The following is a 27,180-nucleotide window of genomic DNA, read 5'->3' as shown; positions in this document are numbered from 1 at the left end:
TGGGCTGGAAGGAGCAGGCAGTTCCCTGCTGCGATGGCCCCACCCGCTCTGCACATCTTCATCTAGAACCTAAGAAGGGACAGGGATGCGCCTGGAGACAGGAGAGGGGGGGTGGGAGGGGGTCCTCGTAGCAGGCGGGACGCAGGCAGGGGACTTGGTTTGGGGTCCCAGTGACCCATCACTAGTCAAAATGTGTTGCAGAAAAGGGCTTCTGATCAGCCAGAGGATTTACATGCCGCTCTGCAAATGTGCACTTCAGACTTTAAAAAAAAAAAAAAAAAAAAAAAAAAAAAAAAAAAAAAAAGAGATAAATGTGAAAAGGAGAATATTAGCTTGGCCAGTGGAAGAAACTAAATAACTTGCTTGTGCTGGAAAATGGAGATAAACCCCACTTGCAGGGTGTCTTTAAAAACTTGCGCTTGATATATTTAGAGTTGTTATTTTGCCTCCAAATTAAGATTAGTTAAATCCGTGTGTGTTGTAGCATGGATTATATTTTTGTATTATTAAATTGTGACAGCTAATTATTAGTTCTGTCTGCACCAAGGAATAGTGGAGGGTGCTGCCTGAGAGACATGGCCCTGGGGCTAGGCATAGTAGGGCTGACCCCAGAACTTGGGCAGGGCTGGTGGCCGATGGGGAAGAAAGAGGGGGCCTACCTGGTAACCCACATCGTGCTAGGTGCTTTTCTTGGCTTATGTCGTCTTGAAATAGATACCAACCTTAAAACAGATACCTCTAACCCCGCTTTGAAATAGGTATTTCTAACCCCACTTTGAGCTGATGCTTGGAGGGGCTAAGGGGCTTGCCCAAGGTCACACGGCAAAGTGGAGTCAGACTCGACTCTGCCTGGCTACCTCAGGTAGCCCAGGGAATGGAGGTTTCTAGGGAAGCGTAGTCCAACGCTGCCTGGCTGGCGAGACCTGTGGGGGCAGGCGCTACCTCTAGACCCTGTCCAAGGTCTTTGAAGAGCATCCCAGGGTATGACACTTGCGGATATGGCCCAGGGCCTTCAGGCCCCAGAGGTCTTGACCCACGGTCTGTGGTAACATCATACTGTTGTCTGTACTTCGTGGTGAAGGTTTTGGAGAGGTGGGCAGTGGGGGAGAAGGCAATAAGATATGAATGCAGATGGGTGGATCTGGGCTGGGATTTGGGGGTTGCCAGTGACTTGTTGAATGACCTTCAACCAGTTTTTCACCTCTCCAAGTCCCCATTTCCTGTAGCATGGAGATATCTTTCAGGCTTGTTGCAAGGTTTGATTTAGACCACGTATGCACGCACTAGGTCCTTGTGGAGTTGTTAGCTGTTATTAATAATGGAGAACCACTGGAGGGATCCGTGTAGGGATTGTGGCCTCTTGGCCTGAGCTGGAAGGGTCTCCTTGCTGACCCTCCCATTCTTACCTGGAACTGGTTACTGGCAGGGCTGAGCCCAGACCCCAGTTATCTGGAGTCAGGTGCCCTCTCGCCACACCAAGCCGTGTGACTGGAGGCAAGCCCTTTTCCCTTGCGGAGACCCAGTTTCCTCACTTGTAAACGGGGGGCCAGAGACTGAAGGTAAATGGTACCAACGGCTGCAGAGTGTCAGCAGCTGTAAACATGACCATCGCACTGAATTGTAGTTGAAAATTGTATCGAATTAAAAAGAAGACAAGGGACGCCTGGGTGGCTCAGTCGGTCGAGCGTCCGACTTCGGCTCAGGTCATGATCTCGCGGTTTGTGGGTTCGAGCCCCGCGTCGGGCTCTGTGCTGACAGCTCAGAGCCTGGAGTCTGCTTCGGATTCTGTCTCCCTCTCTCTCTGCGCCTCCCCCGCTCATGCTCTGTCTCTCTCTCTCTCTCTGTCTCTCGCTTTTGCAAAAGTAAATAAACATTAACAATAAGTAAATAAATAAATAAATAAAGACAGACAAAAAAATCCTAGTTAGCTACAGGGTCATTTTGGTTTTTTTCCTCAGGTTTCCTTTAGGTTTGGGGCCCTTATTATCTGTGATTTCCAAGCTTGCAGAGCCATTCAGGAAGAGGAGAGGAAGTTAAGGAAGGGAGCGAGGCAAGGCGCTGGTTCTCAGGTGGGGAACCCTCAGCCTCAGTTATTATTATTATTATTGGGTTTTTCATTTGACAGTAAATAGATAGCAGTTGGCGTAAGTTTTTTATTAGGCACTTGACAGCTAGCCTTTTTTTTTTTTTTTTTTTGCCAATTTTCATTCCTGACTGATGCATAACCATTAGCTGTAGAAACTGTTAGGAGGGGGCTCTGTCAGCAAACTATAACTAGGGCAGTCCCGCTGTCACCCCTGTGCCCTCGGGTTCGTCTTTTCCCTGAAGAAACAAAAAGACTGCATTTTCATATTTGGGTTTTGAATTTAACGCGTACTTACAAGAACTTACGGTGGACCACTCACTGTTTGAAGGGCTTGGCAACTATTGACTGATTTAAACCTCCTCACACCTCCAGGAGCTAGGGTGCTGGTATGAAGCCCACAATACCAAAGAGGAAACTGAAGCACAGAGACATTGAGTAATTTGCCCAGGGTCACACAGCTGGTGAGAAGGGGCCGAGGGTGTGAACTCAGGCAGTCATGCTCTTCCTGTGGCGCCGCTGTGCTTCCCGTGGTCGTAGTTCGTCCTCTGTTCCCATCCACTGTCTCTGCCCCATGAGAGGTGATAAATCAGTTACTACTTTCGTTTTGTAGATGAGGAGACCGAGTCCTAGAGGGGTTAAGAGGCTTTTGCATAAACACTTCTAGAGGCAGCGACAGAGTCGAGCCTGGGCGCCGGGCTCCCGACTCCTGGCCTGTGACCTCCTCACAGGGAGCCCAGGGGACCACGAGGGTCTGTAACTGCGGCTGGCACAGGCCGCTTCTGCTGCCAGCCAGACGACGGGTGATCTCCACCCGGAGGGGCAAGCTCCGCGACGAGACCTGGGGTCTCGTGGGAGCTGAAGAAGTCGGGACGGTGGACCTGCCCCCACCCCGGTCCTGTGCACGTAGGTGGGTTTTGTGCCGACCGCTGTGCAAAGCCGCCTTGTTAGGGGCTGAGCCGGGCCTACTGAATGCGGGTGGGGACTGGCAGCCGGAGTGGGCTCGGGCCAGAGACCCGGGGGGTACGCACGTGTCCATGCCCTGCGGCTGACGGGCGGTGTGACCTTGAGCGGACCCTCCCCCTCTTTGGGCCTGAGCTTCCTGAGCTGAAATAGGAGAAGGAGCTACCAGTGGTTTCCAACAGCTGCAGGCCCACCCCCCGCCCCGCAACCCCTGCACGTGTGGGGGAGGGGAAGCTTCCTACCTACACCCTCCCACCCAGCCGCCCGAAAGGCTTTCCTCCTTTGGGCTTAGGAAGTAACTTTCTTTGAAGACACTGGTGGCCGAAATGAGAACTAGTTCTGCTCAAAGCTGCAGAGAGCCTTCCGGGAGGATGTGCTGCCTTCACGGAGAGGGTGACCGAGTGTGGGCTCGGGACCATTCGTGTATGTCTTCCAGGCCCTGACCCTGATGTTGTGGGTGTGGTTTGGTGTTTTTTTTCGTTGTTGTTGTTAAAAGGACCTCCCTCCCGAATGGTATAAACCTCAGGCCCCACAAAACCTGAAGCCAGCCGTGACCCAGGCGTTCCTAGGTGGTGACCGGTTGACCTAAGGGTGTAGGGGTGTCGGCCTTGCCCAAATTAAGCCCAAGAAGGAGCTCCTGGCTTCTGGTGACCAGGACTTGGAGGCTCCGAGCTGGACCCAGGGACCTGGAGGCCTTTCTGGAGAGGGCAAGGCTTCTAGGTTTTATTTTATGTAATTACTTTATTTTTTAGTTTGAATGTTTGTTTATTTTTGAGAGAGAGACAGAGACAGAGCGTGAGTGGGGGAGGAACAAAGAGAGGGGAGAAACAGAATCCAAAGAGGCTCCGGACTCCGAGCCATCAGCCCTAGAGCCGGACGTGGGGCTCCAACTCACAAACTGCGAGATCATGACCTGAGCCGAAGTCAGACACCCAACCGACAGAGCCACCCAGGCGCCCCCTTGTTTTATTTTTTTCATTTTTATTTATTTGTTTTGGGAGAGAGAACACGTGTGCACATGAGAATGGCTAAGGGGCAGTGAGAGGAAGAGAGGGAATCCCAAGCAGGCTCCAAGCAGAGCCTGATGCGGGGCCAAACTCATGAGCCATGAAATCACGACCTGAGCTGAAATTGGCCGCTTAACCTACTCAGCCACCCGGGTACCCCTAGGTTTCATTTGTATTTTGTTTTAAAATTTTTTTTAAACAATTTTTTTTAAGTTTATTCATTTTTGAGAGAGAGAGAGAGAGAGAGAGAGAGAGAGACAGTGTGAGCAGGGGAGGGGCACAGAGAGAGAGAGAGAGACGGAATCCAAAGCAGGCTCCAGGCTCTGAGCTGTCAGCACAGAGCCCGACATGGGGCTCGAACTCATGAACCGTAAGATCATGACCTGAGCTGAAGTCGGACGCTTAACCGACTGAGCCACCCAGGTGCCCGTTTGTATTTTGTTTTTAAGTGGGTTTCCTTAGGGCCCTCCTGGTGGTCTGCTGGTTTTGATCTGGAGGAGAGGGGATGGCTTAGGAAGGATGATTCTGTGCTGGGGTGGGGGTGGGGGGATGAATGACAGGAGAACGAGTAATCACTTGATGAGAGTTAGGTTGGGAGAGTGCTTGCTGCCGGTCCCAACTGCATGAAAACTGGGACCCCAGGCTCCTTTGGGTAGAAGGATATGAACAAAATGGCCTTTTGTTGGAGGTGAGAAGTCAGAACCCCCCATTCCTGCTGTGGAGAGAAGACAGCTGTTCAGATGCAATGCCGAGGGCAGGGTGAACCTCTCAGCTCAGGACAGCCACCTAGTTTTCTAAGCCAAGGCAACGTTTGATCAGGGCTGTTGACCGCCCCGGGGCTGAGTACCTGCACACCTTCCATAACCTTCTGGTTGCAAGTGTGGACACAGCCTTAGATGCAGGCAGATAAGTCCAGACTCAAAGGTACAAACAGGTGTGTGGGTCAGTGCCCACCCATGATGAACCCCCATGAACAGAGCCCTGCCCCTTGTTAGCCCCCGTGCCTGGATTGTGAGGAAGCTACAGTGAGGACATCTGTCCAACCCTGCAGTGTCCAGAAAGCACAATTCAGCTTTTCTGACTTCAGGTACCAAAGGAATCCTTGAAAGTCATAGAGAAAGCACTCACTGGCTTTGTTTTAAAGACTTTTCCGGGCAGAGCATGGCATCTGGAGAATGTAGTCCCCCAGCTGGGTTCTAGGGGTCCCCCCTTGACCGGGGGGGGGGGGTGGCCAGGGACTGTCTGTCCTGGGCTTCCTCTCTAGCCATCTAGGGTTCTTTGTTTCCCTTATGGAGAAACAGGACAAAGCTTTGATGACCTCTTCCCACCCCAGCAACTGGCTAAAACGTTTGATTGAGGTTGGTAGACCCCACAAAACTAAGTTCTCCAAGGGAGCCAGAGTGGATTCCTTCCCCCTCCCACCGAGAGTTCAAAGCCAGCCAATTAAGAAACCTAAACAGTGTGGTCTTCTCCTTGCATCATTGACATCATTGGCTTGTAAAACTTTCCCTGCAAAGGAGGCGCCTTTATTCGCTGGGAAAAAGAAGTATATAATTTTCCTGACCTGGCTTTTGCTTTTGAGGGGAAGGAAAAGCGAGAGGGAACTCATTTCCAGAAACAAACAGGGCCCAAGATAGCAAACAAGTTCCACACTCCGATGTCCGGGACTTGCTTTCCCACAGCACAGCCATTCGGGACACCGAAAATGGCATTTAGTGGAAGACGCGAGACCCTCGGGGCTGCCTAGTGCTGGGGGTCCCTGGTGGGGGGGCGCCTTCTAAGACTATGGGGAGCGGTGGGGAGTTGGACATCAGAATCCAACCAACCCTGAGACTGAACTTCTGCTCCCATGAAACCAGGCGCCACCTGCCTCACCACCAATGCAATGTCCCGTGTGCCCCGACGGTTGCAACTTTCAAGACTCATCTTGCCCCCTTTCGGGATCTCCAGCGACCCTCCCCACTCCTGGCCTCCTCGCCTCCGTCCCTGACGGTGCGCCCCTAGCAAATCATTCCCTTCCACGTGGGAGGGGGCAGGGGCAGAATTCCTGACAGGCCCGTCGGGGACTTCAGGCCCCGCCCCTGGGGGGGCTCCAGGGTTGGGGTCCGTAAGTCTCCCCTCCTCTCACTTCCAAGCCCGGGCACACCCGAGGCGGGTGGTGCACAGCTCCGGCGGACCCCGCGCGGAAACGGTCGGACACTGGCAACACCGTGATTGCACCGGGGGCCTTCTCCGCGGTCGGTGCCCACCCCCCATCCGGCCGGCTGCGGTCCCGCGGGGGGCTCTGAGGCGCCGCTCCCGGGCCTTTGGGCGCGCCTGGTCCCCTCCGGGCAGCCGGCTTCGCAGATTCGCCCGCGGCCTCTCCAGCCTGCGCCCCGGGGCGCGCGGTTAGGCGACCATCGGCCACGTCTCTTCTGCTCTCCCGGCCCCGGCCCGCCGCGCACGTTGATTGTGTCTTCTTGGGGCGGGAGGGCCGAGGGGGCTCCAGGTCCATGCATAATTCGGGGGCTTAATGGGCCAGCTGCCCGAGCGGGGCGGCGAGGGGCGGGCGGAGGCGCAGCTGACCCTGCCCGCATCTGGCCTCGCCGGGAAGGCGCGCTTCTTTCTTCCTCCCGTGACAGCTCCCCTCCCCCTCTCGGCCCGGGTCCGAGGGGGGCGGGGAGTGGGCGAGTCGTAGGGTTAGCCCCGGGGAGGGGGCTTCCTCGGTGCATTCCAGCAACTTTTGCTTTGGGGGGGGGGGTGGGAGGCGTGCAGTGAATCGGAGCCTCCCCGGGACCTGGCTCCAGAGGGAGCCGGGGGAGTTGGAATGCAGGTTTCCTCGGAGCACTCTGCAGCCCTCGAGTCTTTTTTTCCGAGCCCCTTTCCCCCGCCCCCGGCGGCCCCTTGTCGGCCCCCGCCCGGCAGCAGCCCTGCGAGCTCGCCCTTGGCCCCGGGCCAGCCCCCTTCCCTGGCAGCGGGCGGAGATGGATGGAGGCGGAGACCCAAGGTCAAGGGCGGGGAGCCCGCCGGCCCGGGGCCCCTTTGTGCGCTCGGGCCCGCCCCTCCTCCACCCTCCTTCCCCTCCCGGACCCCCAGGCGCGCGCCCTGACTAGTGACCTTCCCGGGCGTGGGGAATTGCATTTCAGGACCCCTGAAAACTCCCGCCAGTGGCCCCAGCCTCAAAACCAGCGCGCGAGGGGCGGGGCTCCTCTCTGGGGTGGCGTTCCTTCCCGGGCATTTGTCTTGGGTCCTGGGGGCGCCCCGGGATCCCTTCTCCGCCCGCCGCCAGCGCTCTGAAAGGGTCGCGCCCGACCGAGCCCGGCATCAGCCCACCTTGGCCCGACAGAGCCCGGCAGTTCCCCGGATCCAGGTGAGGCCCGTTTGCAGGGAGCCTCAAAGAGTTCCTTTGTGCGTTTGTGTCCATCCAGGGCAAACAGTCCCGTCCCAAAGTGGTTTTCTTTGTAGCTTTCCACACCCCCCACCCCCCGGTGGGGGGAGGAGGGAGAGCCTGCTTTTCTAGAGGGAATTCCTGGGGGCTGGGATTTTAAAACACTCAAGAACAAAAGTGTTTTCCCAATTGTGTGGGAATGGAACCCTCTAGTAGAGTAGGGCACAAAGCCTCGTGGAATTACAGGGAATTAATGTCAGTCCTTCCTCCAACCCGACTTCTCTTACAATAAGCACCCCCCGAAAGAGAATTTGTATGCAAATGGTCACCTTGCTAGGAGTCTCTCTTTATTTTTGCTTCTTAAAAATTGGCCTCCAATTGTTTAAAGCACTCCAACAGACCCTTAAAGACCCAGAAAAGCAGTGGTTGGACGCCCAATGTATTTACCACAAAGCTCTTAAGAAAATGTTCAAACATTTTCCCAAAGCTGTTACTCCAGAAATAAAAATGTATGCTGTTTGCCTATAGAAGATTAAAAGTTTACCTTCACTGTGACAGCTTTTCTAGGCTACAGTTGGAACCACGTCTCTATTTTCCATTATTCAGAAATAGGTCTGAACCAAACGGAATACATTTGCTGTAACAGGAGTCGAGGTAATTTTTAAAAATATGTATATACGTATTTATTTATGATTTGGGCTGACCCAAATCATAACAGAATATCGCACTTTCTGTGCTATCAAAGGCTAAACTATTTTGTAAACAATGCCTTCATGGCATTTAGAGTAAGAGTCAGTCTTAAATCTCAGATTTAGCTATCCCGAACTTTGAGCAGCTTGCTTTTCTTCTGGAGGAATCTGAAGGCATTTGTCAATTTATTTTTTTGAAAGGCCTACAGAAAAGGTAACAAATTCAACACTTGGGAACTCAAAGCTGCTGGCAGTCCTGGACAGGAAGGTTTTCATATCTGCCTGAACTTGCTCGGTGATTTCTCAGACGTCCATTTATAACAGTTCCAACAAGATAGAATCTGCCTTTGAATATCTGTAAATATCTGTAAAGATCACAATCCGGCACTCGTAATGGTCCCAGACTGGAAAGGCAGATTCTCGTGTTTGATTAATATTTATGTTACCGGATTCCTTTACAGAAAGAAAGATGAAACACTAATTATGTGTGTGTGTTTGAGGGGCCCTATCCTAGGTCTCTGCAGTCCCTTTAGAGGGATGTGATACATTTTAGGATTTTTGGAAAGAAGGTGCCTATGGGGGGAATTGTTCCTGTTGGGCTTGAAAGGCAGGTAACTGTGTGGTTGGGTGACTTAATGGCTATTACACGGAGGAGGAGGAGGAAGCCAGCTTATCTCTGCCTTCTTTATTTTGACGACTCCACAGTGATAAAAATTATGGGTGATTTCTCCCTCTAGTTTTAGGTTAAGCTTTGGGGCAGGGCAGCGGAAGTTCTCTGGTCTAGAATCCTCCTGGAAGAGAGGATTCTGTAGCCCTGCCTGGGTGCCCTCGTGCCTTCTGAGGGCACACACCAGTTTGTGTCTGAATGACGGGGTGGGCTGCTTTGTGTTGTGGTCTCTAAGCCACTAGCCCGGTCTGCGAGGTGCAGGTGATTTGCCCTGCTTTATTCAGGAGCCATGTGTGGGACATTTGCTTGGGAATGGGGGGTTTTGTCAGCCCTGATGCTGTTGAAATACCAATGGAATTGTTATCTAGAGGGATCCCGCAGAGGCCTCCTTTGGAGATGCAGTTAAACATCTTCAGTTTTATTTGAGAAATTGAGATTTCTGTGTAGGATTTTCTAGAAGCGTGGCCTCCCGGAGCAGCGCACCTGAGCCCCGGTTAGCCTTTCGATCCCTTTTTGTTGCCACTGGAGTGTTAGGGGCCACTGAACTCGTGGAAGCACCGGAATCAGGATGTTCACACAGTCTCAGATGTGTTTGTTCCTAAACAGCCCCGGGCAGATCAGTTCGTGTCTTAGTTTCTTCACCTATAAAATGGGGATCTCCAATTGATTATGTTTCTGCCACCGTATCCAGATACAAAAACAAACCATTCCGCGAGAGTGAAGTAATTGCTGATTTCAGAGACATCGCAAAAGTATAGACTCTAATGTTGTTCAGTCCACGGGGGCAGGGTGACTAATTTGCAAAAGGGAAAGGAATCAAATAGCTACTTGTGTAGCATGTCATTTTCAATGCAAGGAGGAAGAATTAGGGGATTTAGGGGGGAGTCTAAGGGGGAGGGCTTGAATTTTCAATTTAGTAACCTAATACCAGTAGGAAATACTTCTCCCCGATTCCCATTCATTTTGGGGGACTGACACGCCACCCCAGCTCTTTGTTCCTGTTGGGGACTGTCACGTGATTCAGAATCTTAACACGGAGAGTGGGGTTAGCTGTTACTCTTGACCTGAATATACCAGAAGAGGTATCTTTACTGACGTTTGGAGTGTGGCCCCAGAAGGACAGGGGTTGGGCAGAGGGGGTGTAGACTTGGGGGTGCAGAGGAATGCATACAGCAGGCAGCATTTAAGTGCACAGTCTTGTTAGGTGCAGAGGAGGAAGGAAGTCGGTGCAGACTGGTGAGGAAATTCTCCTTTTTTTTTTTTTTTTTTGGCCACCACCTCTCAAAGCTAACAAAAATAGGCATTTATGCTCCCAGAGCACACAGCTGGCTGTTCTGAAATGGCACCTTCACTGGGGAAACGGGGAGCCCTGACTGTCCTTTTGGGTCTCCATCTTACTTTTGGGTTGTTGTTTATCTTTTGATGAGGCTTGGTTCCTTTTTTCCAGCCAATGCTGAGTGGAACCTGAATTAGATTTTTAAAAGGAAGGACCTCTGGCAGGGCCCAAAACCTCTGGTTTAGTCTCACCAGTTAGAAAATACAGATGCTTGCTTTATGTATTTTGTTGGTTCACCCCGGCAGGACTCAAACCCCAGGCTTGAGTTTGGGGGTTGGGGGGGGGGGCAGCGTGGCACTCTGCCTTCTCCACCGGGGACTTGATAGAGCCCTTGTTCCCTAGCATTAGAGCCAGGGTAGGGTGGGGGGCACAGCAGATACCCGTAGCCTGCTTTGGTGCAGGCAAGGAGCCAGAAGCTGTCTGGTGCTCCTTAATTGAATACAGATCTCGCTCAGTTCCACGTGGCCCTGTGAGGATGGGCAGGGAGGGCAGCGGTACTTACCCCCTCTCCCCTGTGTCTGGACTTCGAAGCTCAGAACCCCCTCCCACCAGCTTGAGGGGCCTCAGCGCCTGTCCCAGCCCCCAGACCAAGGCTTTGCAGAAAGACCAGGGAAGTGGGCAAGAAGATTGCGCGACGCCCATGTAAATATTGTTTGCAGGAGCTGGGTCTTGTATCTTTGTTAGTGGCGGCTCGTTAATTAACTGGCATATTAGTGTTGCCTTCTTTTGACACATGCGCGTATTTCGGGGCAGAAGAATCTTGTTCTCCTAAAACTGAACCGAACAGTTTAGGAAGTCCTCGTACAGAACCGCCTGCCTCCTCTCTCTGTCCCTGTTGTCCCCTGCTCCCTCTTCCTGTCCCCTCCTCCCCACCCTTCCTTCAACCCAAGTGGGCTCCTAGTTGCATAGAGGACAGGCACGTTAAACACAGCTAAATAAACCGTGTTTACGCTTGGCATTCTTGGTAGTGAAAAATCTGTTGCCTGTTTTTACTTCCTTATTTCTCAGCGTTTGCTTCCTACCTGTTTTTGAGCACATGCCCAGAAATAGTAGTTTTGTCAAATGAGGGGATAATGCCAGCCAGCCTTTCTTGCTGCCAAGGAAGCTGCTGGATTTTGCAAAACAGAGTGACGTTTTTTTAGTGACACTGATGTTTTTTTTCTCCCCCCAAGAAATTAGGATGTAGCATAAGAGCATTAAAATGCACTTGGGGAAGAAAAAAAAAATCCCATGCAGTCACCCCCGTGGCACAGGGACACGCGTGGAGCAGGACAGGTCTCACGTTCGTCTGCACTTGGCGGCTCCAAGGGCAGGAGGCAGCCTTCAGATAGGAGAGGATGCTTAGGGCCTGGAGAGCTGAGTCAGGCTCCCTTCCCTTCAGCCCCAAGACTTCATTTTCTCTGCCATTTTGGATGATGTGGTGTAAAGATTCTGTTTTTCTTTTTTTCTGGTTGGTTGTGTGTGTTTCGTTTCTGAGGCCTTCTTGAGCAGTGCCTGCTCTGTGCTCTTCCTCTGAGGTTACCGTTAGATTCTAGTCCTGATCCGGGTCTGGAGCTATCATTGTTTATATAGAAGAGTGGCCAGGGAGACCCCTCCCTTTTTCTGCATCTTTATCCACCCTGTCCTTTGCAGGGGGGGCGGGGTGGGGCGGGGGGTAATCTGAAAAGTCATTGTCATGATATGCTGTTTGCTGGGCAGAGAATTGCAGCCGAGACAACAGATTAAAAAAAAAACAACATTTTTTTTTTTTTTGAGCAGTTTCAAAAACCATTAAAAAAAAAAAAAAAAAAAAAAAAGACAACGCTGAACGCTCCTACCCCAGGCTTGTCTTATCCGGGAATCTTTGCTGGGTTTCTGCAGTGGGTTCTGTCTGAGGCCCCAGCACATCGGCTCCGTTTCAAAGACAGCCAAGGGAAAAAAAAAAAAAAAAAAAAAAATTACAACAAAATCAAAGTCCGCGTGCTATGATTTCCCCCAATTTCTAATGGGAATACCCTGCAATAGAAATGATATTTCCATGGAGGACTGTGCTACCGGTTTCTTTAATTACATTAAATAGCGGCATAAACCTCAGCTGCTTGTAAACCTCTGTTACACTGGCAGTGGCTCGGGGAGCGTGGCTAGATTGAAGCCTAAGGAGCAGCGTTCCCCGTGTTAATGTGCTAACAATCTTTATTCAATTAATCCCGCGAAGTGTTAATTTTTACAAATTTTGTTGTGCACACACTGCATATCACCGTCAGTGTGTCAGGAGAAGAAAATGGATTTCACGTCAAAAAACAAGGAAGAAGGTGGCTGTCAGCCTGCTCCCTTAGAAGAAAATTTGTGATTGTAGCCGTCAAATGCTACCCATGCTGAAAGGAAGGCTCACAATATGTATATTACATGCCGTCTACATGCAGAAAACTCCGTTTAAAGGAGCTACTTTGTTGAAAGTAATTACAGGCCTGCTCAATGTTTTAGGCAGTGACATTTCAGACTTGGCTTGGAAACATAAAGAGGCCACAGAAAGATTTTGTTCTTACGGGATGCAAAGCAGCGCGCCTCAGTATTCTCTATGTCCATTAGTAGGAGGTAAGAAGAATGAAAAAGGAGAGAAAAACAAAAGACTCCGTCAACAGCAAAAGGCAGGGGAGAGCTGGATTTTTTTATTGATGGTAGAGATGGTTGCACGTAATTCTCACACATGTAAGTGAAACCAACAAATGCATTTAAACTATAGCAGTGACTCCTTTTCTACAATTTGTTCTTTCTTTCCTCCTATTTTCCTTTCTTTTTTCATCCTTCCCTTCTTACTCCTCCTCCTCCTCCTTCTTCCCCTCCTTCCTTCCATCCCTCCTTCTTTCCCTCCCACCCTCCCTTCCTTTCTTCTCCTTCCTTTCTTCCCCTTCCTTCCTTCCTTCCTTCCCCACCTACTCACCAAGTTCAATTTCTTTCCCTCTAAAACAAGAAACCCTGCTGGCCCTCATGGTTGCACATTCCCTTACTGTGCAGGTAGGGATTTTAGAGTCCAGTCTTAATAAAGGTTGATGATGCTCTCAACAGTCCTCAAATCCACGACTCCGTCTGTACCTGGGACTGCTGTCCCTTTTCCTGGCTGCCTCTGGCTTGGAGTCCTTGCAGTAACCTCCTTTCTGGGCACTCTGTTTTCTTGATGTGCTTTTTTATTGGCTGTGCTGAGTTGTTTTCATTCTCGATTCTGTGGGATGCTCAGAGTTCAGACCTCCCCCTTCTATTTACTACATCGTGTTCTCTGCGCGTGGGGGCTGAGCCAAAGCCAGTGTTGGGAGTTGGTGGGGCCTGCAAACCGCAACAACTTTTTGAACTCACCAGTTTTTAAACATGTTCTGTAGAGGACCAGCTTTTTTTTTTTTTTTTTAATTTTTTTTTCAACGTTTATTTATTTTTGGGACAGAGAGAGACAGAGCATGAACGGGGGAGGGGCAGAGAGAGAGGGAGACACAGAATCTGAAACAGGCTCTAGGCTCTGAGCTGTCAGCACAGAGCCCGACGCGGGGCTCGAACTCACATACCGCGAGATCGTGACCTGGCTGAAGTCAGACGCTTAACCGACTGCGCCACCCAGGCGCCCCGAGGACCAGCTTTTTAACAAGTGTCAGGATTCAGTGTTTCCAGGTCATTCCTCAGATGTCAGGCACAGTGGATGCTGATGGGGGGGGGGGGGCGGGGAGAGTGTCCTTAGTTTAAAACTCACTGTAGGCACCAAATCTTGAAGAGTCATCTCGTGGTGTATTTCCCTCCTGTGACATGTGGCTTCTGTCTTGACTGAGGTCCCTCCCTGTCCCCCCACCAACTCTAAACTAATGCACTCCACGGGGAGTGTTCATGGGGAGGGACATGCCTAAGAGATGCCTGGCCAAGGCTATCATTGGAGTCTGGCCACAAAGTGCGCATCTGGGAAAGGGGCATGGGATCCTGACCCCAAGTCCAAATTCTAGATGTTTGGAATCCAGATGACTTATCCAGCTTTTTACTTCAGTTCATAGGATGCGCTTTGTCTCCAGGAGTGCTTTGGGAAGGTGTGCGTGATGTACTGTTAATGGCTCCTAGTGTAACGTAATAGGACATTACTGAAGGATCTTGGGTAAATCGCAGTCCAGGGCAGAAACTGGAAGACTGAAGCAGCTACCCAGCCTCTGATCAGAAAGTCTGAATCTGGGGAAAAGGGGCAAATTTCTCTGCTGGGTACTGACCAGCTGTTTTTAATGGTGAGATTCAGAGAATCTGTCAACTCCTCTTTGTCCTTGGCCTCTGTGGATTCCCCGGTATGCATGGAGACATTTGAACGTGGCCTACGTTGCTGATATATGCATGTATGTGTGTATATGCATATATGTATCATCTCTTTACTAGATGTGCATATGCACATTTTTCTAACGGGTGAAACATCTGGTTTCACCTTCTGTTGTGCCCAGGCCTGCCCATTCCAGGAGCGTGGGCCCCGATCTGGTGGACCCTGACTGCTGAGGTCACCCGAGAGGACTCCTGTCTGTTTTTCTGTGTGCGTCTCAAAGCCGTGGTTCAGAGGCCTCAGCATCCCGGCCAGAGGACAAATGATGGCGGTTTATTTGCATTCCAGCAGCTGAGAGGGCTCTAGGGATTTCCCTGAATGACGAGCAGAAGAGTTGAAGCTGTACGTTTTCCCTGGCAGCTGTCCACTTGGGGGTGGAGTGGTCAGCCCCGAGCACTTGGTCAGTTTACCCTGAAGAGTTGGCAGAATACGATTCAGACACATCCTTCCTCCCGAGTAGCACCTGACATTTCCTGTGCTACTTTACCGGGCCTTTTGGAAGGGCCATAGAAGGTTTTGAAATTTGTGATGTAACCCTTACAGATCCTTGGCCCAGGGCGTTGCCCCAGAGTGTTTCGGCTTCTTGCATCTTGAGGAAATTGGGGTCGGTGGCCATTGAAACAGGTGCTTTTGGACCCGGCGATGGGGTGGGCGTGTGTGCCTGCTTCTGACTGCAGGATGCAGTGGCCGGGGACGACCTTCCCTTTCCAAACCTTGGTGGAAGTGTTGTCGAAGGGCACGGTCGTTGCTTTGCCTTGCCTCTCCCTTTTCAGGGATGCATTAAATGTTCAGCATGCTGGGGAGCGAAAATAGTTGAAGCGGTGATTCACTGTGACAGATCTCAGGAGTGCGCGAAGGGGGAGGCGTGAGGCGGAAGGTGGCCTGTCTCAGGGTGCTGGAAGGGATTTGCTTCTTGCTTCCGCTCGGTGGCCCAGCCTTCTCGGCGCCCTGATGTCCACGAGGGCCATGAGGGCATGTAGGGGTCTCTGGATGGTCACTGGGGAAATGGCACTTGGACTGGCCTCAAGCCCAGAGATGTTCTTGGAGGCCCTTGGCAAGCCCACCGCTCCCCGCTGCCTGGCACCCGCAGGAGCCCTCTCTAGGCCTTCGGGAAACCAGGCAGGCCCTCTCACCTGCACGGGAAGGAATCCCCACCCTCCCAGCCATGTGAAAGGGCTGCCGTTTTTAGCAGGAAGCCAGAGTAAAGGCCCAGCTCCCATTGGAGCTTTGTTTTTATGGCCCCCATGTGATGGCCCTGAAGGATGTCTTTAAACACAGCTGTGCAAACCCTGTGAGACCTCATTTCCCCTTTCTGTTGCTTGTCTTATAAAGGACGCTAACACGTGCACCCCCGAACTCAAAGCCGTTGCAGCAAGGACCAGAGACCCGTGATGGGCACTCAGAGTTGGCCTGACTTAGAAGGAGGATCCAAAAGTGGGAGGTGGGGACTTGGTGGCCTCAGCTCCACGCAGAGAATTTCTCGATCCCCCAAATGCTCTGGTGCACTGAGCTGAGCCGGGCTGCACACACAGCCTGCTCTCTTGGCCTGACTTGGGGACCTGTCCTGACATTTGTGGGTTTTCATGGTGACTTACATGGCGTTCACGTAAATGCTTGGATTCCCTTTCTGCTTTGTTGTTCATGATGATGATGATGATGATGATGTATTTTATAACGAAATGAAAAAGCAAGTTCTAGCGTTTGCTGGTTACCAGCCCTTGGTGGTTAAAAATGAAGAAAAAGACATTAAATGATACCTGTGGAGTGAGGGAATTTATTTTCTGAGTGCCCCGCCCCCCCCCCCAACTGGTGTAGCTCTGAAATTGAGTAACAAAGAAGGCTGCTTAGAATCCTTCTCTCTTCCTGCTGTCTTAGTCCCCCCCCCCAAAAAAAAAGAGAGCTGAGAGAGACAAATGGTGGGAAGGCTGGGTCTTGTGGGGTGAGTAGCCATTGCCTGTCTCATTTAAGGTGGTGCTCCACTTCTTTCAAATAGGAAATTGCCAAAATGGATGTCATCGGCTGCTAATTAGATGTATTTTAACTGCAGGATCATTTTACCAGCTAATACTGTTATTATGTGCTTCAATGTGAACCCATGGTGGAGCTGTTAAAATATGAGCCAGCGGCCCTAGCGCACAGCTAATGAAGCCTGCACGCCATCGGTGGGGCTCTTCCCTCGGTGGCTCTGAGGATGCCCAGGCCAGGCCCCGTGGGAAGGCTGAGTCCTTGCAACTTCCCAAGACGTGCCTCCGTTTATTCCCTGTGACCACCTTGTTTATGTGTTTTGACCAGGGTCCGATTCCAGGGGAGCCCCTCAGCTCTCTAGATCTCACCATCCACCCTCTCGGGCCTTTGGGCCAGCCTAGAAGCAACTCATGACCACCCGTCCTGATGTGCCAACCCAGGCCCCATCACTGTTGGCGGTGGGTGCCCCAAAACAGTCAGGCCTGAACCTCAAGCATTGGGTTTTCAAGCCTGAGCTGGCTTCCCTCCATCCTCTCTGTCTAGCAAACCGGAAAAAGAGTCCTGATTTCCCGTCGGTGTTGGGGGGAGGGGGGCTAGAATTGGGATGTTTCTTACATGCGAGCAGTGCATTTGACTTTACTCGGTTTCTCGGTTCCTCGGTCTCTCTCCCCGCGCCCCCCCCCCCCCATACATAGCATTTTGATCATCCTTAAGACAAAGTAGCTGGCAAAATATTTAAGCGATCCGAAAGAAATGTTTTTATTTGCCCGCGTGCAAGTTGGGTTATCTGCCGATCTTGTTTATGAAATTTGGGGCTGCCTTTCCAGCAGTCTCTTCGCCTCTCAAATCTTTCCCGGCTCACATTTCCATATTTCTGCGTGCATGTTCTTTGTTAATCACTTGGCAAGCGCTTATTTGAATATTAAAAATTTCTTTAATCATCAAAGGCAGGAGCACAGTCTCATGAATATTCATATTTTCCCCCCTCCTCAGACTGGATTCTAGTTCATTACCCTGCAGTAAAAGCCAAACAGCCATCAATCGCCCTCATTACAGGCTCTGGCGTTTTGATTGGCTGCCTGCTGCCCAGAGCTTTTTTTTTTTTTTTTTTTAATTTTTTTAATTTTTTTTTTTAATTTTTTCCTCTTCTCCTATGAGCTGTCTTGTACAAAAAAAAATCAACAATGCAAGAATAAATTTCTCTGGTTGAAAAACAACTTTGCAAACTTGTCAAACAGCCCTCATGGCTTGCTGCTGCTGAAGCGGTCACCAGCACTACCCCCGCACCCCCTCTTAAAAAAAAAAAGAACCCAGGAAAAAAAGGGGGGGGGGGAATTAAATAAATAAATAAAAAGGGAGAAACTTGAGCCTCAGAGATGAATATTTGTCAAGAGAGTTGACGTAAGTTTCATTTGCATAATGACTTTGTACTTCTGCATTAATAAAATTTGCATATGAAGCCATGTTAATTACTCCTGATCATGCTTTTTGCATTCATGCATAGTAATTTTCTCCGACTTGTGAGAATTAATGTCTTGGCATGGGGGGGAGGGGGCGCGGGGATTGTCAGGTTTCCTTGCTAGTGGCCCTCACTCACCAGCGCTCGCTCCCTGTCTGTCTCCCTCCTTGATCTATGACTCATTTTTGCGCTATCAGTAGGAGTTCTTGGCTTAAAAAATGTATCAATTGAAAAGCACCAGTAGGGAGAAAAATACACGTCTCCTGCACCGCGTCTTCCCGAGCGCCCGGCGCTCGCTGGGAATCTGGAACCCTCCGCGTGGGAGGGGCGCCCGAGGATTCAGCACTGGGAAAGGTGCTCGCTCCCCTCACGACCAGGCTCGGGCTTTTCCGGGCGCGTTTTTTTGTGTCTACATACCGGTGGGTGTGGGCGTGCTCGCGGGGTAGTGCGCATGTGTGAGTACCAAGCAGGACCATCTATCTGCAGGGCTCCTCTAGGAGAGAGCGCGGCAGGTTCCAGACCCCCACGGAAAGGATGCCTTGCAAACTGCCCTTACATCCTGATTTGGAGCCTAAGAAACGTTTTTAGGGATCTTATTTTTGGGCCTTTTGGGGCCTCTAGAGCAACATTCTAACCTCTGTGAGCCTCCATTTCTTCATTTGTGAGGGTGGGGGTCGCTGGCCCTAAATACTATGATACGTGTATTCGTTGTTTTTTTTTTTTTCTTTTCTTTCCCTAATGAAAGTGAACTTCCATGACAAGGAATGGAGCCAGCCAGGGCTTTATTTTTAAGCCACCTGGATCCTGAATAAAGCTGACATGGCGTCTTGGTGTCCCTGTGCCACATACCTCGGTGCTGTTCCAATCCCAGAGGGGGAACCCACCTAGAATCGTTTGTAAAAGAGTGTCTTGCAGGGCTCTGCGGGTGCTTTCCAGAGCCAGGAGAGCACCCGGCAGGCATTCCCAGCCAGGCTGTGGGAAGACCCACAGGGAGCAGGAAAAGTTCCAGAGTGGAAAATAAATGGACCATAGTAGCTGTTTATCCAGTGAGTGTTCGCTAGAAGCCAGGCTCTGGCCAGGCTTGTCCTGACCTTCCTTTAGAGGCAGGGCCCCCGAGAAGGTGACTCGCCCCAGGTCACGTGGCCAGGAAATGGCAGAGGGGATTGGACCCACGCCTCTGCTCCCTCTGCTCCAAGGCTGCTTCTGAGCTCCGGGCTTCCTCTGTGTTGCCAGCGTGTTGCCTCAAGTGCTCTGTCTGGTGCATTCTCAATTTCCTGTCTGCTCTTCTGAATGCACACACTTCTTCCTCGAGGACCGGTGAGGGCTGGGAGGTGGCCTGGGAGGCCTGCTGAGGCCAGAGACAGTCCTCGCCTTGGACTTCGCCAGTTGAACGATTCTAAGTTGGTGATTTTGAGTATATTCGCGGCGTTGTGCGACCATCACCACCACTAATTCCGGAACCGTTCATCACCCCCAGTGGAAACCCCGTTCCCACCAGCCTTCATGCCCCTGCCCCCAGCCACTGGCAACCTCTTGTCTACATTCTGTCTCTATGGATTTGCCTACTGTGGACATTGACTATCACACAATGGGTGGCTTTCGGGGTCACCTTCCGCTTTTGCTCTAGCTTCAGAAGAGGTTTTCTGGAGTATCCACCTTTGGACTGAGCTCCAGGTTTAAGTTGCTCCGGGTGAGGGGGATCCCCCCAGGTCGGAGGTCCTTGGAGAGCACCTGGAGTGTCCTCTGTGGGCAGCTTAGGGTTAGAAGCCACTCGCTCTTGCTGTCCTCTCCCTGCCTCCGCTGAGCCAGCCCCTAGAGCAGGTGGTCCTCAGGTTGGAATTCTTAAGGAGGCTTTTGGAAGCCCCTCCAAGGGGCAGCACGGCCCTCACTGCTACCTGAGTTGGGGGACGACTTTGCCTTTACAGGCCCTGGCCTAAGCCTGGCCCTTCCAGAAGGAGAGGTTTGTGGCTGGACCTGCCCTTTGACCCTTCCTCGCAACCTTGGAGACCCAGGTCCTGCTCCGTCACCGCTTGGGAAGACAGTCATCAGGCCCCGGACACTCCTGTCACTCTTTCTTAGCCATGGTAAATGGTGGTGGCTGTGTCACCGCTTCACCCAGAGCCTGGAGGCCTGGGTTTGCTCTTTTTCAGCCTCCCGTGGCCTTACTGAGCCCAGGGACCCTCCAGCTTCCCTCTGCTCCACGCGGCCCTTCTTCTCAGCATCCCAGGGCACCCCGGTCACTCCACCCCAGCTGTAGCCCGAGGGCTGGCGGGACATATCCGGCCTTTGGAGATGCAACTGGGTTCAAGTCCCAGAATTCCCGGAGCTCCAGCACCCCCTCTGGGACGGGGACAGTTTTCCCTGCTGAGTGACGTATTGGTGGTGGACTGCCTGCTGTGGTAGGTGCTCTGCACAAAGCCGTGTCGGGAGCCTTCCGTGGGGCGAAGCCAGACTGACGAGGACAGGGCCGAATGTGCAGTGTCCAGTGCTGGGGTGGGGGTTTAGGCAAGGACTGGCCAGGGCAGGCTTCTGGGAGGAGGCAGGTGACGCTGGCCTTAGGTGCCTACTTTACTTGGGGGCTTGCACCGAATGTGTGGCTGGAACTGTGTGGGGTCATTGGCCGTGCCCTCCTGGGACCGTCCCGGGCTCAGCAACACCCCGGGTCCCGAGCTTAGCCTCATCCGAGGTCCTCATTGGCCCAGGGGAGCCCACGTGGCTTTGGCTTCTTGGCAGGACATTTGCAGGGCTTCTCAGGGGTCCCGAGGCCCCCAGCCCTGGATAGCACACGTTTTGTAGAGGCAGGTGCTGTAGCTAAAGAGTTCTGGTTCCCGGAGCCGGGCGGCCAGGGTTTGGCGGGGGTGGCTGCTGGCATCTACAGTTTTCTGTGGTCACGTCACCGGCTTCCTGGTCTGCGCAGTGGGTCTCCCAAGCCCTGCCCCGTGGATGTGTTGGGAAGCTCACTCAGGATGAGGACTGACAGGATCCTGGCTCGAAGTGGGCTTGCAGGGTCCCGTGGTTCTCCTGGATGGGGGAATCCCTTGTGGGGGCCACAAAGTGGGCAGACCTCCACCCTGCAGATCCGTGCGGGGTGGTGAGCGGCCTCGGGTGGCCTCCTTGGCAGAGCTGGCCCGGGGCCCAGCTGCCCCTCATCTCGTTGATGTTTTCTTTTTGTCTCCCTGATGCTTCCCTGCTCAATTATTTACCCGGGGAATTTGGGCTTCTTCACTTGTGGTTTTGGCAAGGGCTTCACACAGACTTTTGCCCTGGTGGTCTCTTAGCCATTTAAGATAAACGGCCAAATCAAACGCAGGCCTTGCTGGGGAGCCTGCGAGCTGTGGGGCTGGGCGGAGGCAAGCCAAGCTCCTGGCCCTGTGTCGTGGCTGTTAGACTGGGGGGCGGGGGGGGGGGCGGAGACGTCCCAGCCAGGGCTGAGGTGTTAAGAGGGGTGGTGGGCAGTGCCCGGGGTTTCCTGGGGTGGGGGAGCGTTCAAAGCCTCTCGAAAAGCCTGGGGGCTTGTGTGCCGTGTGCTTCCTGCTCAAGTTGCTAAAGAGGACGCTGGGCTGGAGAGAGACACCAGCTGGCCGTCCGCCAGGCCGCAGGCTAACTGGTGCCCAGGTGCTCAGAGGTAGACTGAGGTGTTCGAGGCCTGAACACACAGCCCGTCCTGATAGGGCCAACGGTGGTGGCTTGGCACTTCCCAGCTCTTCCAGAGGGGGGGTGGCCCAGATTTCTGGGAACGAATCCCCAAAGGAAGCCAGATCCAGAACACTCTAGAAGCCCCCACATGGCGGGTGGGGGGTCTTCCTGGGTACAGGGGCCCTGACAGCTTCTTTTGCCCCCGCCCACCCAGGGATGGGAGTCTGGTCCCAAGACGGCCCAACCTGGCAGCTGTGGAAGTAGGACCCCCTCACCCCTCACCCCCCACTTCCCATGGCCTCTTACCCGCTCCCCCAGCCTGTGCCCAGGTGCCTTCCCTGCAGGGAAGCCTGGCACCCCGGGGCCTCCCACTCTGGAAGGGTGGCCTGCAGCCCTCTGCCCCGGGCCCCTGTCCCGCACCCCGGGTCCCTTGTATGGTCCAGGGCCCGACTGACCAGTCTTTTTTATTGTTTTTTCTCCAGGGCCGTGCAGGCCTGCCCAGCTGCCAGCGACGGCCCCCATAGCTGCCTCCTCCCACCCTCACTCATCCGTGATCACTCCACCTCTGCGCACCCTGGGCGCCCCGCCGCCCTGCTTCCCCCTGCCGTGCTGCAGCGCACGCCCGGTCTCGGGTGACGGGACTCAGGGTGAGGGTCAGACGGAGGCTCCCTTTGGATGCCAGTGTCAGTTGTCAGGTAACAGACGGCCGCGGTGGCGGGGGGGGCGGGCTCCCAGGGGTGGCGGGGTGTGCCCTGGGCAGGGCCGGCCGCTGCCTCTCCCAGGTGGGCCGGGCAAGGTGGGGACCCAGGGAGGATGTGTGGTCCCACCCCAGTGGGGCACCGGGGAAGTGGTGAAGGACGTCAGCGGAACTGCACACTGGTGCCCCTGTCCCCATCACTTAGGAGGTCCCTGGACGCCTCCGCCCTTTGCGAGGGTCTCACTCCCAGAATGCATTCCTTCAGCTTCCAGATTTCATCTCTTTGGGCTGTTTAGCTAAACCTTAATTGGATAACGCTTAACATCTGAGGTTTTCTTCTGCCCCCGCCACGGCCATCCCCTCTCCCCCACCCCAGTCGCTGCCCCCCTCCCCGAAGGCAGCGCTGGGAGAAGATTCCCTCCCTGGCTGCCTGTGTCCATCGCTGGAGTTTCTCTTTGCCAGAATGTGTTGCCCATTAACTCTGAGACAGAAGAGTCACTCCGAAGGAGCCCTTCAGCTGTGGCGGTGGGAGGGGGTGAAGCCTTGTGGGGTTCCTGTGGGGTGGGGCTGTGCACACGCCTACTGTGCGCCTCTCTGCAGGTCTTTGCGGCTGCCCAGTATTCAGATGGGCAGACGGGGGGTCAGCACAGCGGAAAGACCTGTTTTCCATCACCCTCCCCATCTCCCTTCCCGAACACGACCCGCACTCGTGCTGTGGCCCAGGGTCCCTGGAAATGGCAGGCCGAGGCCTCCCGCCCCCTCCTCTCCTGGTCAGGGCCTGGTGCCAGGATGCTGACATAGACACAGGTGGTGGTGAGGGCCCTGAGGCCTGGTTTCCAGGCAGGGGCCAGGAAAGGAGAAGGGTGGGTGCAGAGCTGGGGCAGATTCAGTTTGTCTCAGCTTTGTCCCCAGGCGTCTTACAGGCTTTCCCTTGATTTGGGTAGAGAAAGGAAAACGATTGTTACCGGACAGATTGTGCTTTAATTGAAACTGTCTGGAGGGACTGTCCGTGGTGGAGCCAGGTGGCCCTGGCTGCAGGGGCCAGAAGTCCCTAGGCCTTCCTGCTGGTCAGGTGGCCTGCAGCCTTCAGCAGCTCCCGCTCCGATGTCTGGTGGGCTTATACCTGGAAGTCACAAAGCGAAGACTAAACATGTCCGGGAAGGGGTCGGCACCACTGGCAAAGAAGCCAGCTCCCTGCTCGCGGCCACCCTAGTGCCCCTGGGGGATTGGGGCTCCCGTCCCAGCTCTGTAGGTCCGTGCTGTGATCCCTGCTTGCTGAGCGAGGGATGCCTGCTTCGTCTGGGCGGTTGCCCTGCTCTCGTGGCTTCCTGTAATTAGTGCTGCAGCCCCTGCAGCCACGCGGGGGGTCGCGCTATCAAAGATCAGCCTGAGTGTTTATGACTAGACTCGGTCAAGGTCTGCGGTACAGAAACATGATTTCCCCGGCAGAGGTGCACCCGGGGCTTTGCTTAACCCTCTGTTGGCTCTGGCTCTGCTTAGAAGCTGCCGCTGTGCTGAGCGGGAGCTGTTACATCCCCATTTTGCAGATGGGGAAGCAGAGGTTCGGGGAGGCTGAGTGGCTGTCTTCGGGATGCCTCCCACCCAGGTCACCCTCTTCCCACGGAGCCTCGTGCCCCTGCCTGCATCCAGGGGTGTTCGCACTGGATGGGCTCACATGCTCGCCCGCAGCCGCCCTACCGCCCACTTCCTTCTAGGGACCGTGTGTGGAGGGCCTGCTGTGTAGCCAGTGCGCTGGGCCTTTCGTGTGCCTTCTTGGATTCAGTTCTCATAGGAACCTTAGGACGTCACTCTCCCCACTTTACAGATGAAGACATGAGGCTCAGAGATGTGGAGGTCTGATAGCTCACATCCATTCATTCATTCTTACACGAAAAGCCCTTTCTTGGGCACCTAGTTTGTGGCACTGGGCAAGCCAAGGAGTCAGGCACGGTGGACCCCTGGCCTCTGGCAGCTTGCATGAGTGGAGATGGGGAGAGCGGGATCAGGGTCCCGCAGAGAGTTCGCTTTGAAGGGGATGGGAGGGCAGGGGTGGGATTTGACCCTGGCTGATCGTCCAGAACCTGCTTCATCTTTCGTGTTGGCTCTGCTGGCTTAGAGGCCTTCTTGGGTTTTAGAGCTTGATACTCTGAAGGCTTAGAGTCCGTGAGCAGCCCCCAAATTGATGTCGGTGCTCAGGGAGGAGAGTGAGGCAGGGTGAGCTCTGTTCCTGGGGTCTCTGGGACCCCCCCTTCCTGACCCTCTTCAGAGGCTTGTTCTCGGCCTCTGGTGCTAGCTAGGCTGTGATTTCCAGGACCGTCTTCGTTCCCTGTCGGGTCCCCGTTCATTAGTCTGCTCCGGGTTGTTCCCCCCATCCTTTCTGATCAGTTTCAATACCTGAAAATATCCTGCTCCAAGGGTTTTTGTCCCTTGGTGGCTTCTGTCCCTGGCACTGGGCTGTTTGCTGAAGTGTTTTTAGTGCCTATTTAATTAGTAGTTGGAATGCAGTCATTAAATCCACAGTAACCCGTTAGGAAGAAGCAGTCCTCTGAAAAGACGGAGAGGGGCCACCGTCCTCACTTTGTTTTGTCTCTTTTCAGATCAGGATGCACTGAACCTATCTCTTCAAATTAATACGGAAAACCCCGGAGTAACCGTGTTTCACACAGGTTAATTGCATGCCCGTGAATGCGTTCAGAGTTATTTATAGAAGGATGTGATTTTATGGGGGAGAAAGCCACACAGGTTTGTGTGTTTGTGTATCTCTCTGGCTGCTAGTGTCCCAGACAGCCCCGCCTCCCAGGACCCCAACCCCAGACCTCCTGATGGTCACGGTGGGGAGAAGGGATTTGGGCTCTTTGTTGCTTTTTGACTCTGCTGAAATAGTGGGGGGGCTTTGAGTCTGGGCATTCCTGGAAACTGAAGTTTCTCCCCCAAGAAATTTCATGTAGGAACCACTCCAGGGTGCGCCCGTGGCGTCCGGAACCTCGGCCTGTGGTCCTGGCCTTTGCGCCACCTGGCCGGTAACCTTGAATAAGCCAGTCTCCCTCTCTGGGCCTGTTTCCTCTTCTGTAATAAAAAAATATATATGCCTATATACGCTTACCTAGGTATCATATCATCTATTTACATGACGTTTAAAAATGAGACTCCACGTTTGACTTCTAAAACAGATGATACTGATCATTGTAGTTTCAGTTACAGGCTGCTGTGGATGATTGGGCATGTGACTTGGTTAAGGTTCCCAGGGCAGGGGTGGGGTGTTCAGAGAACAGTTTGAAAACCTCTGGGCTTTGGCTCCCCTGAACCTTTCCCCTTTCTGAGGTTTCTAAGAGTGGCAGGCAGTCATTAGAATGTATCCACTGCCTGCGTGAAGGCTGCTGCCCTTTATGGCTTTGTGACCTTGGGCGAGTCATTTCCCTCCTCGCTCCTCAGTTTCCTCACCTATAAATTGGGGGTAATGATAGTACATGCCTTGCAAGATTGTTTTCAGGATCGAATGAGGTCATATATGCCAGGTGCCGAGCCCAGTGCCTCACGCTGAGTAAGCCCTGTGGAAGTTCTGATTCATGCTCGAGCAGAACGGGTTTTACAACACCACGTCATTACGTGTCCCTCGTGTGGAGTTTTACTTCAAGCTGGACCTCCAGGTTCCACTCTTAGAGGCCTTCAGCCTCTTGGCTGGCTCAGATCATGTACCAGCATCGTGAGGTAGACAGGGAGCCGAGAAACGTCATTGCATATTTAAAAGCCACAAATGGTCATCAGCCGCAGTGATTGATACACGCGCTTGGTGAAGTTCAAGGTCTCACGGGAGTGGAAGTGTTTGGATTTAATAGAAGGAGTCAGTTGCAGCCATTAGTAGATGCTGAAATCACAGGGCAATCTTGTAAAGTTAAATTCAATTTACTTTTCTACTGAAATTGTGCTTGCTGTGTTATTTAACTAATCTGGGGTTTCTTGGCACGGGTTAAAGGGACAATAAAGATAAAAGAATACCTGTAAGTAAATAGTAGGGTTTAACAGTAGACGGTATCGTGTCCTCCTTCAATTATATCCCAGTGTTCATTTGTGTTGGTTTTTATAACCGGAGCCATCCAATGGGACACTGCGGACTAGACCACCCTAGCTGTGGAAGCTTGATGCAATTAATACAGTCTGTCTGGAAAGTGGCCTTATTTCTGGAAGTTTTATGTTAATGATATGGTCTGTGCTTTGCACATTTTATACCAGAACAAGAAGCACGCTGTAGTTTCATTCTGGACTGGGTTTGATTAACACCGGAGGATCAGTGGGAAGCCAGAGGGTGATGCCGACCGAGGTGGCGGCACCAGCCAGGCCCCCACCGGCTCACCGCCTCTCTCCTGGTGCAGGGGGTGCAGGGGCGCCCCAGTAGGGCATGAGGGCCTCCCTGGAGACTCTGGAGGGAGGGGTGAGTATGGGGGTGAAGAAGAGAAGTGAGTGTTGGGGGAACGCGTGTGGACAGAAGCACTCCGTCTGGGGAAGGTTCGCGACGTGCTCTTGCGATTTCCTTTGCAAAGTTGCATCTGCTGTGAGTCTGCCTGGGCTAACCGGGTCCCAGTGTCAGTGGGGGCTGGCTCGCTGCAGAAAAAGGGCTCGCAGGGGAGTCATTAAAAATTTAAAGAGTCATCTGTACGCCTTGCGATGTCTACCTTGCCGAGGGGGCCGGTGGTCCAGCATTTACAACCCATGAGTGATTCTTGCATGCCTGTTCCGCGTTCTGTTGTGGTGTCCTCCTGCCTCTTGGGATCACGCCGCTGCAGAGGCTGCCCTGGACCCTGTCTTTAGAGCCCAGATGCCTCCTTTCGTGACTGGGGGAGGTACCAGGAGAAGCCACGGAGAGCTGGGGATGGAGGGAGGGGGGCAGAGGGCAGCAGGGCCTGGGAGCACCCCAGAAAAGCCCTCTATCCGGGAAGTCACGTCTGCCCCGACACCTATGGGATCCAAAGGCGCTGGGTCTCCAGGGACCAGACAGAGCGCA

General features: G+C 53.1%; 1 protein-coding gene across 4 annotated transcripts in view; it reads left to right on the top strand.

Moving 5' to 3' along the window:
• Positions 1–27,180, top strand: part of BCL11B (BAF chromatin remodeling complex subunit BCL11B) — a 97,079-nt gene that overhangs the window by 18,882 nt on the left and 51,017 nt on the right. For 2 of the 4 annotated variants that reach the window (XM_030319936.2, XM_030319935.2), the window contains exon 3: positions 21,967–22,179. The exons of the other annotated variants lie outside the window; for them this stretch is intronic. In XM_030319936.2, coding sequence (XP_030175796.1) covers positions 21,967–22,179 — 213 coding nt within the window. The remainder of the gene's footprint in view (positions 1–21,966; positions 22,180–27,180) is intronic. 4 annotated transcript variants of the gene reach the window in all.

Source organism: Lynx canadensis, chromosome B3, assembly GCF_007474595.2.
Source record: "Lynx canadensis isolate LIC74 chromosome B3, mLynCan4.pri.v2, whole genome shotgun sequence".
Lineage (NCBI taxonomy): Eukaryota > Metazoa > Chordata > Mammalia > Carnivora > Felidae > Lynx > Lynx canadensis.
The sequence above is the reverse complement of the archived record's forward strand: the minus strand, read 5'-3'. Positions and strand labels throughout refer to the sequence as shown.